Source organism: Schistosoma mansoni, chromosome W, assembly GCF_000237925.1.
Source record: "Schistosoma mansoni strain Puerto Rico chromosome W, complete genome".
Classification (NCBI taxonomy): Eukaryota; Metazoa; Platyhelminthes; class Trematoda; order Strigeidida; family Schistosomatidae; genus Schistosoma; species Schistosoma mansoni.
The window spans coordinates 3254406-3266314 of NC_031502.1; the positions used below are offsets into that span (position 1 = coordinate 3254406).

The 11909-nt window shown below is 32.8% G+C and overlaps 1 protein-coding gene and 1 non-coding gene across 2 annotated transcripts in view; both read right to left on the bottom strand.

Annotated features, from left to right (window-relative positions):
- Nucleotides 1–137: 137 nt before the first annotated feature.
- Nucleotides 138–11909, bottom strand: part of Smp_153240 (hypothetical protein) — a gene marked incomplete at both ends in the record, with an annotated part of 37179 nt that continues 25407 nt past the window's right edge. The window contains 6 exons of the mRNA XM_018799938.1: nt 138–333; nt 3340–3470; nt 5859–6068; nt 6195–6358; nt 8028–8171; nt 9293–9410. Of these exons, the coding sequence (XP_018653801.1) occupies nt 138–333; nt 3340–3470; nt 5859–6068; nt 6195–6358; nt 8028–8171; nt 9293–9410 (963 nt within the window). The remainder of the gene's footprint in view (nt 334–3339; nt 3471–5858; nt 6069–6194; nt 6359–8027; nt 8172–9292; nt 9411–11909) is intronic.
- Smp_tRNA_02303_Pseudo_TTG.1.1 lies at nt 10644–10709 on the bottom strand. Its single transcript has one exon. It is a non-coding gene (tRNA).

Sequence of the window (11909 nt, forward strand, 5' to 3'; positions counted from 1 at the left end):
TACTTTCATTTGGAATAAATAATAATGATATTATTCATAACTGAAGCGGAAGCTTTAAAGTTTAGCAATTCATCCCACATAATGTCAAGCCAACAAAACTATCAATAAATAGTAAACAATTCATTTATACATTGATGCTACAATTTACCATCTGGATTATCGGAAATTGGTTTTGTTCCCATATATACTGTATCTAAGAATAAACTATATTCCAATTCGTAAAATTTCTTTCTTGGTGGTATAGCAAATGATTCAAGTTGAAAAATTGTTGCGTTTATATTGCGTGGATCTGTACGAAGTAATTGTAGTACATTAATACATTTGAATTTCCAACTAGATGGAATAGAATAGAAATAGAACAGATTAAACCATTTAAATTCATGACTAACTCATTATAGTATTTTGAAATGCCTTTTTTGTAGTTGGTCATTATTACGAATGAAGTTTTGAAGAAACTGACTTTTCAAGTGAGATCATTCATTCAGATATTATCACTTAGGCGACTGATTCCCCGTAGGACTGAGCCGATTTTACCAGCCAGTCACTAAATACTTATGAATTTTTCATCCCCTAATTCTTAATGTTACATGAACAATATAAATGGAGCTTGCTAGTGACTACTTTTAAATGGATAATATTCGAAAATTAAGTTAAACTATCGGACTTATTACAACTTTGAATTTGATTGACTCTCATGACAATTGAATATGCCATTGATTACTATTTAAGGACCACTAACTTCACACTCAAAGTATATTGAATTCAGTTGCGAAATATTTAGTATTTCATATAAAGATTAGCGAAACAGTTATTCATAAATGCAAAATGAATTTTGTTTTACGTAGTCTGATCACAGTGTTTGATTCTTTTACATGATTACATTAATATGTAAAAGACCTCCATATCTTAGGGGAACACGGAATACAATTGACAACGTGGATGCAACTATACGATTCGAAATTCCCAGGTGAAATAGCTCTTTTATCCCATATACAACAAGAAATGAAGGTGAAGACAGACAGTGTAACAGAAGCCTCTGAAGCAGTAGGCCTCAACATACACAGGGGAAAAGGCAAGGTCCTGAAATATAATACAGAGAACATTAACACAATCACACTTGAAGGAGAAACTCTGAAAGATGTGGAATCTTTCACGTATCTGAACAGCATCATCGACAAAGTACAATGATCTGATGCAGATGTGTAAGCACGGATTGACTAAGCAAGGACAAGATTCCTACGACTGAAGAACGTATGGAACTCAAAACAAGTTTCAACCAATATCAAATTCAGAATCTTCAATACGAACTCCAAAACAGTTCTACTCTATGGAGCTGAAACTTAGAAAACTACCACAAACATCATTAAAAGAGTATGAGTATTTATAAACAATTGTTTACATAAGAGACTCAACAACAGCCTATTGTGTAAGCGAACAAATCATCTTCCATCTGATGAGGAAATTAGGAAAGGAGGTGGAAGGGGATGAGACATACAATTCGGAAACCGTCAAACTGCATCACGAGTCAAGCACTAACCTGCAATCTTGAAGATAAACGAAGAAGAGGAATACCAAAGAACATATGGCGTCGGGAATTGTAAGCAGACATTGAAAGAATGAATATCAACTGGAAAGAACTAAAAGGCTTGTCCAGGACAGAGTTGTATAGAGAATGCTGATAGGCGGTTTATGCTCCTCCACGAGGGGTAACAGGCGTAAGTAAGTAATATACTGACAATATTTTTTGTGAAGAGAAATAAAGTTTTAAATATACATTTCATCGTACATATGGTTTTTTTCAAGTATTCACTAAGGTCAACTCAGATAAATGTCTTTCTGATAATAGTCACTTCTTATATTATTATCTCCTTTACTCATTCGGAAAATGATAACAGGTATTGATAAAACCAAGTTAATAATCTAATGGAATAAGCTTCTTGAGAATATATAAGTAACATGAAATTTAAGTCAGTAGGTGATTATTCCATTTATTTTGAAATTATTTTTTTTCGCGACTCTGATAATGAAAGTAATTCCCTGTACTGCGATCTAACTAACTAGTTCTATAAATCTACTTGATACAAGGAATAAAGTTTTATATCCCAGTTTACATTATACCACTTAAAAACATTCTTTACCTTCTTTGAACTAACTGACTGTATTTACCGCTTTTCCACTATTCTGCTAATTGAAAACGTTTTCTATTGTTAGAAAACCATTGTTTAGTTAACATCACTGACTGATCTTAGCTAGGCAAACAATGAAAACCAGGAAAAGCTAAATAATTATTTTATTCTAGTATTGAACTCATGGAGAGTGTGAACACACGATCCCACAGTAGATCAAATCCAGGATCTTCAGATTTCGTGATAAACATTTCAGAATTAGACCATATAGTCATTAGCCGACGGTTCATACATTCAACTTCAAAGATAATTGTTTATTAGTCTTCTCTTTTGTAAAAGGTCTAATCAACAAGTTACTCTCGTATTTAGTGAATTCTTTTTTATTTAAACAATTATTATTATGGACAATTCAGATAATCAACTAGGTGACTTACAAAAACAAATACATGCATCTATCAAATTATTATAATATTTACATAAGAATATAAAGTATTCTTCTTCTCATCGAAATTTCGGTTACATATTTACTCTCAAGAAGTGGTTTACACTCAGTCACGAAACATCAGAAATATAATTTTTCTATTCATAGGATATAACAAAAATATATTTATAATTAACTCTCTACCCAATTCACTTGGTAATATTTTATTTGAATGATCCCATTGATGTTTAGCACGGCAATTGATCAGTCTCTTATTAACATATGTGCATACTGTGCGTATAGCCTCGATATAACCTGAATTCACCAGCATTTTAAGCAAATATGGATAGTGGCTTTGCTTATAATACACACAGGATGCACATATGCCAATGAGAGACTGATCAATTGCAGTCTTAAACATCGATGGGAAGATTCAAGCAAACAATACCAAGTGAATTTAAACTTCACCCGATTGCACAAGCAAGTGGCTAACAGGACTCAGTAGCTCAGTGGATAATGCGATGGCGTTTGAAGCGAGAGGTACTCGGTTCGAGTCCCGAAGTGAACATCAACTCAGATGCAGGTACATCCATCTGACGAGTCTCAAATAGAACGAAACGCGCGTCCTGGATTCCACTGCTGGCTACTATCCATCTTTACTTATATCTCTACCCGATGCTCAATTTATTTGAAACTATTATGTCCAACCATGATATTATTACCTATAAACTTATTAGTTTCGTCAAAATGTTCAGACGAAGTATTTAATTTAACAAGAAGAAATCAACTTACGAATTTTCATCTTTTAGTGTAAGATCAATTGAATAGGTTAATGTTTGTTTCAATAAACGAGATGTTACACCAATAGCATTGTATAGGAAATTTACACTGTTTTCCGTCTTTCCTTTTATTGCAAAACATAACTATAAGTAAATTTGTAAAAAAATGTTTGTTTCAAAAAAAAAAAAACGAAAATAACAAACAAAATTGTAAGTCAGAAGGGTTTTTTTGTGGAGATTTAATATTTTCATTGTTGAAAGCGTGAGTCAATTGAAGCTAGACCACCATGGAAAACCTGGAAACACTGGAAGGCCGTTTCGTCCTATTGTGGGACTCTTCAGCAGTGTTCATCCACGACCTCGCCTCGCGAGTGACCAGTGGAGTTCAAACCGCGTCTGTTGTGGGGTATCAACTCACTGAAGACAACTGATGAACGGTTGCTCAACTTCGTGGATTGGTTGGAGTTAGACATAAACACCATTGGATGCCAGCTCAGTGTTCTATCGGTTAAGTGCTCTGGCGCAAGACTGACAGGTCCTGGGTTCGAATCCCGCGAGGTGAGGTCGTGGATGCGCACTGCTGGGGAGTCCCGCAATAGGACGAAACGGCAGTCTAGTGCTTCCAGGTTTTCGATGGTGATCTAGCTTCAATTGACTCACGCTTTCAACCATGAAAATTGTAAGTGATATTTGATGGAATACATTCTAATTAGTACAAATATACACCGTTATGAATCAACGTAGTCATTTAATATAATGATTGATTATTTTCCGCTTCTTTAGACAATCAAATCCTGGATAGCTATTTCACTCATTCATGAAAAATGATAAGAGTTACGCAATATCATGAGTTAACTGAAGTTATAAATATAAGGTCGTTAGATGTCCACTTAACCTAAGATGGTACGATCGCCAGTATTCCTTTTGGTTATTAGATTTTGAGTGTACAATTGCAAGGCTTTACATCATACGATAAAACAACTAACAAATAATCCAGATTTCGAATCGTTGCCATTCTAACGACAAAAAGTAATTTATGTGTTAAATGCATTCAGGTTGAATTTAGTGAAATCTTTCTATATGTACCATGAAAATAAATTAAAAACCAATCATGACTTACGTAACTTGATTCCTTGGAAAATTTAAAGAAACTAAGGACAACTAAATTTGCTGAATGAGATAAACCAATTCTATTTCTAAGTTTTTCATCCCCGCTGTAAATAAACTATCTTTATTCTTCAAGGAAAACTTGTCTTTTCATTGTCTTTTCCAATAAATATGTATGGAATGTGGCTAACAAAGGTATCTAGAAAATGAGTTTTTCCCCATTTCGGAATCATCAACTAAATGAACCTATATCTTGAAGTTGATGTTCATTGTAGAATCAAACCCAGAACGTTTCCTTTCAAACTGTTAACATGTTACTTACTTAACGATTGAGTCCATTTAACCCAACACTTATGTGATTATATAGTTCAATTCACGAGTCAGTTGAAGCTAGACCGCCATAAAAAACATAGAAGCACTGGACGACCGTTTCATCCTATTGTGAACTCCTTAGCAGTGCGCATCCACGATCTCGCCTCGCGAGATTCGAACTCAGGACCTATCAGTCTCACGCGTGAGCGCTTAACCTCTAGACCACTGTGATTAGTTTTATTTCTGACCAAACTTTTAATCACTCATTTCTACATATTAATAATGGAATATTTTAAAATCACTACACATTAAATTATCATTTTAAATATTTCTGTTCTTTTTTTAAATCTATCAGTTGTTTTAGTATCAAACAATCAATTTTAATCAGATAAGTTGCATATCTGCTGGTTTAACAGTAAAAATATAATTTCAATTTAGATCGTAATAAAAATGGTTATAATAAATAAAAAAAATTATCAAGAAATAACAATCTTCACAATAAGCAAAGATGGATAGTGGCTAGCAATGAAATCCACGACGCGCGTTTCGTCCTATATGGGAATCATCAGCTGGATGTACCTGCATCTCAGAGTTGATGTTCACTCTAGGACTTGAACCCAGTATCTTTCGCTTCAAACGCTATCACGTTATGCACTCATCTACCTACTGAGTCTTGATAGCCATACAGTATAAGTTTACAATAACTCTTGGTTCATACATTTATAATATCATAACTGTTAGTTGATTGGTTCAATTTTGGGTATATTATTCTCAAAAAGTTAATAAGTCAATTGGCTATTCGCGCTAACTTTTTCCTCTTAAACCAATGGATGATTTATAAATAATATTGATTCTGTCATATCAGTAAGGATCTTTAAGTATAAATATAGAATCTTATCATTACAATAATCTAATTAGTTAATGATCTAATTGATAGGAAATCAATACATATTGTATAGTCAACTACTGATTAGCTTAAATAGTAGTATCTTTTATAAGGAAATTTTCTGATAACAACTTTTGTTTGGTAGCTAAGGGTAACTATTTCTTTGGATCATAAAAAAAACTTTATTATAATACAAAACCTTGTTCTATCAAAAATAATTAACTTACATAAGGATTAGTGTTAACTGAGATAAGTTGAGCAAATTGGTAGGTAAATAAATTGAAAGTAGATTGTCGACCACAAAATGCAACTGTTTCTGTTGTAACAGTATTAAGTGTTGATGTTTCAAAATCATCTAGAACAGCATATTTAAATGTAGGGTTAATCAATTTAGAAGGACACCATGATGAGCCAAGATTGAGATATGCTTGTCGAATCTATAATATAAGTAGTAATGACACAATTAAACATAATGATCAACCAAACAATATAATATCAAATAATGAGTTTTCACTTCAAAGATTTTACAAAATATCGTGATACCGTTCATGATATTTACTTACTTCATTTTCAGTACTGGCAAGTGTATAGGTCATATATGAGTACATACCGCCATAGGATGGTCTAATTGTATTCGAAAATCCTGTCATTCCTTGTACAGTTTCATTAACTTGTGGTTTGTTGATTGTTTCCGGAAAGCTTTGTAAATTCAACAGTGGTATATCACCTTTATGGTAATAATTAATGTAATATAAATCAAATTAGTATAAATAATATACATGATATGTTTAAATATAAGTTTAATGTACTTCATTTTATTTGATTACTGTTATGGTCAAAGACGTTTTCTTTTGTGTAAGGGCAAATGGATTGCTGTGTGCCTTATTATCATTCTGAATTTTAAAAAATCAGCCTTTATAACTTTCAGTTAACAATAAAAAAATTTGTAATCAAAATGTAAGAAGACTTTGCATTACGAGGAAAGCACTAACTTGGAATCCTGAAGGGGAGCGGAAAAGAGGAAAACCGAAGAACACACTACGTCGGGAAATGGAAGCAGATATGAAAAATAATGAAAAGCAACTGTAAAGAACTGGAAAAGATTCTCCAGGACAGAGTTGGATGGAGAGTGCTAGTGGGCGACCAATGCTTCTCTGTGAGGCGTAAGAGGAGTAATGTATGTATGTATGTATGTATGTATGTAAGAAGACTCATTTTATACCACCGTAGTCATAACCTGCAACAACAACACTTCAAAGACTCATAGGATTAATAACTTGTAGTTTTGTAAATCAAAATGAAACCACAGTAGATCCTAATGTTTACAGTTTGAAGAAAAATTACTGATCAGCGGTTATTCTCTAAATGCTTGTCATGAGACTTGAATAGCACACAGCGCACATTATTGAGAATATTCAAACACAAACAAGTAGTCTTCTGTGGTACTCACTAGTTTACAATGTTTCAGTAACTTATTTTGTTCTTGTTGAGTTTAGATTGGTATCATGAATGGATCAACGGAGGTTTCGCTCGCTTTATGATGTAATATCATGCACATGATATATTGGATAAACAAATATCGCTAATGGTCAGTTTTTATGTCAACTATAAATTGTGTTCATCTATTCATAAATCAAAATAGATTACTACTGTTTCATTTAATCGGAGTACTTGATGTTAGTTTATTAGATGCAGTAGTCGGAAACTTTTAGCTATCAATTACCATTCACTTTGTTTTGTGTATTATTCTATACAAATACTTGTTGGTAATACTGTGATAGATCCATTCGCTTTAGAAGTGAAAATGTATTCTCAGTATAAGGTTTTGTAGAAGTTATAAAGTTTTCATAGCAAAGAACACCGATTTTCGATAATGGTCTGGCTAAAATCAATTTATTATCTAAAAATTAAGAAAATTTTAGCACCTTTAAAAATTCCTAAAACGATAGTAATCATGTATTCACTGATGATTAGTCTAGTTTCCTCCAAAATTCGTGAGGATCTAGTAAGAAGTTGTGATTAATGAAGTTCAACCATGTTAGATGAGAGATAGTTGTCCACTGCAACTAGTAGATGTTTGCACGATATCGCTCGAGGATTGATTGAAGTTACACATACACACCATTGAATGCTGGATAGGTGGTCTGGAGAGTAAGCATTAACGTACAATATTGAAAGTCCTGGATTCGATTCCTTGTGGCTCAGTTCTGGATATGCAGTCAAGGACGAAACAGCTGTCTACTGCTTACTAGTTTTCACTGATGATCTAGATGAAATCAATTCGTTAATCAAAAACTATCAAAAGAATATCTGTTAATATTTATTTATGAACTAATTATTAATAGCTGTACAGTATATGAAATAACTAATAATCAAAACCATCCTTATTTACATACCAAACTCTTGAGGAAACGTTATTTCAAGGATCAAATAATCATTTGTTGTTTGTACAATTTTCGTTTTCACAGTAGAACCATTCAATTTTTCACTAATCTCTTCATTAATTAAATCAACATTTGGATTTTGAACTGGTAAAGGCACTGAAATAATAATTTTACATGATTTAACAATTATAGAAAACATTATTTTACAGTCTTTTAAGTTAAGTATAACGCTATACTACTGATATCCTGAATAATACAATTCAAATGTATCCGTTTCAGTGAGTTGATAACTTAGGTAAGTGGTTAGCAAAATCATATCAAGTAAAGTTTTGAAGGAAGGATTGATTACTTAGAAGTGTTTTTGCACAGTAAAATATAGTAACATTCTTGATGGAATTTTATTCTCTGAGCTGGATGGTTTGGTCGTGGAGCGCCCGAAGGTTTGCTGATGGTGTCGTTCAGAAGGACGATGAAAGCTCCACGACCGAACCATCCAGCTCAGAGAACCAAACTCCAACAAAATCATCCACCTGAGCTACAAATCTTTTCCACCATATAGTAACATTCATTTATTTTAAAACACCATCGTTTAGTTAGAGAATCAGTATCCAGATGGGATTCTTCAAAGGTTAGAATTTTATTCATTGTAAAATATCAGCGACTAACAAATGATGTTATTCTAAACTTCCTAGGTTGATTTCATTTCAGAATGAAAATTTTCTTCCATTGAGCAGCTTTACACAAACAATCTTTAGGTTAATAGTAAATAAATTATTTGACCTGATTTTTGTGAAGTGAGTGAAGAGAATACGGATGAAATAGGCAGTTAATGATGATTTCAATATGTTAATTGGTCAATGAATATTTACTTAACAGGTAATTAATAATATGTTCCTATTATATATCGATAGTTTTTAAAACCTATCTCCAAGTTTCTTAATTTATGTACCAAAATAAGAACTAAAGAGGACGTGATATTTCATATAACTAGATATTGACATTAGGTTTCGCACTTTCTCTCTCTCTCTCTTACTCGAATTCGAGTCTCGCGATGGGGGATCGTGGAGGCGCACTGGTGAGTAGTCCCACAATAGGAAGAAACGGCCATTCAGGGCTCCCAGGTTTTCCATAGTGGTCTAGCTTCAATTGACTCATGATCTCAACTATTTAAAAAAAATTATCGTAAATCTGTTAAGTTGAACTTCCTAAAAACTGATTTAATAAGAGATTGTTCTTCTCATTTTTATGTTAATTAATATTGAAATCACATCACTTACATGTGCACGAATTAAATAAACACAACTTATACTGTGTAGCAGCCGTTGGTATACTGACTGTTTGAATTTCAGCTATTGGTACAATTGAAGAGTTCACCAGAGCTGAATGATCTATGACCTATGAAATAAATTAAGAAATTATGTAATTATGAATAAACACAGTCACGTAGGGAATGATTAATAAAATCTAATAGTATGACAGTAATTCATTGATAACACTAAATAAGAAGTAAGCTCTATCATGAAATGACTGGATTGGGAAATGCAAGTCACTGGATTTCAGCCTAGTGATATAATGTTAATGAGTTAGCTTTTCATAACTTAAAGGTCCTGAGTTTAATCCTGAGTTTTCCATTGCTACGTTATTTTCAACTGAAACAAATTAATTACTTAGTACTAACAGGTTTCTATTAGTTCCTCACACATTCATTTAGTTATAGAAAATGTAGAACATGGTATATATATGCATCGGTTTAAGTTATCACAGTATATTTAAGATCCAAGGGATGATAAAGACTGAATAATTCGACGGCACTGTGGTGGATCTCGAGTGGTTGTTATAGTTCTTCAGATAACAGTTAATTAACCTGTATCTAATTATACTGCGTAGTTTATCAGTCAGTGACTTCATTGAATGATTCTGCACTTTTGTTTGAGTGAGCCTAACTTTATTTGGACTCCCTAATTCACAAGCTATCATTCAGTGTCAGACGATCATCTCGTTATCTCTAAAACAATGTTTATGAGGAAGTTAAATAAGAATGGGGAAAATAGGAAATCCTGACGAATAACACTTGATGTTGTCAATTCTAATGACTGATAGGATTGGTAATGCTGAACTATATTCGATGAATATATATATAAGGTTTTCTTGATACACACAGTAAAAATTATAACAAAATTGCACCTATGCTATACATACTTGTTTCTCTGAATTGTCGTTTGATTTAATCGATATCAAATAGGATGTTGGTTTTGATGTTTTGAGTTGTTGGTAATTTAAACTTGTATTTGATAAAGAAGCACATAAGCGTATAACAGATGTAGGTTGAGAAATTATACTACGAAGTTCAAGTAAGAAGCTTCAGAGAAATTTGTTTAAAAAAAAAGAGAACAGTACAAAAATATCAAATTTTTATCACCCAAAAGAATTGCTTTTATGTTCGCTAACTGTAAAGAAATGATTAAGGGTGTAGATTAATCAATCGATGATTCATAGCTCATTTTTTTACAAAGTGTAAAGTATTATAAGCAAAGATGGATAGTGGCTAGCAGTGGAATCCAGTTTGATGCGCGTTTCGTCCTATTTGGGACTCGTCAGATGGATATACCTGCATCTCACAGTTGATGTTCACTCTGGGACTCGAACCCAGTACCCTCGCTTCAAACGCCATCGCGTTATCCACTTAGCTACTGAGTCCTGATAGCCACTTGTTTGTGCGATGGGGTGAAGGTTAAATTCATTTAACATTGTTTGTTTGAAACTTCCCACCTTTGCTTACAATGCTTGTGAATTAAGGCTATATCGAGGCGATACGCACAGTATGCACATATGCCAATTAGAGACTAACCAGTTGCAGTCCTAACACATCGACGAGAAGATTCACACAAACAATACTAAATGAATTTAAAGTGTAAAATATTTTAGAATTATATAAAACAGAAACATTTTACTGTTCACATCGATTGATTACAACACGATGACGAAATTGATTCTTATCTATCCCTCAGTGATAATGAAATACAATCTATTAATTTAGAATTTGATTACTCGTCAAAGTAACTGAACTTTATGCGTATTGTGTTTAGATATAAGCTGATTTGAGTTAGTTGGGAGAGAACTCTAGCTCACTCTTGAGTAATCTGGTGCTCCCTGTAAAAGTCAAAGATATGACACCGTTTCACAGTTTGGGATATCACCACTGGGCTATTTAAACTGTAAATAATCTCTAGTAGAGTTTTCTGTCTGTTACCACCAATTATCTGTGATAATGTTACCTTCAATGAAATATTCTGAACCGTGGAGAAAAAATTCCTTTCAAATTAGTTAGTTGAAGAAACCTTTGAAAATGACGATTGTTATTACCGTAGATATTGTTTAACAAATTTACAAGTTCAAAACTACAGATGGAATAAACAACTACTTGTCATAGAAGGTATCATCAACACCATGTTTAAAATTTCATAGTTTTATCGAATCTGCTCCAATATAGAGACACTTTAGATATCACAATAACCAGGCTGTATAAGATGATGATTTCATCAATATAAATGTTTAAATAACAAGATCCACATTATAGCTTGAAGAAATACACACCTGAAAATTTGCAATGAATCGGATTTTCATAAATAGTTTGATAGTAAGGAAGAAATTTAAGCAACTACTCATTGAAATTTCCTTAGACTAACAAAAGTTCATACAGTTATGAAGAAGGGTTCAGCAACTTTTGTTTGAAGTTGTTATCGTCTAAAGGTTTGTTGTATTTTGTGACAACAGAGTATCAGTGTTGATAAGATTTAAGACTTTGTTTAGGTACACCAAATGACCATTTACACTTTTATGTGTATAGAAAACCATATCTATATGCATTATGACTGAATTGCAGAACAGAAAAAA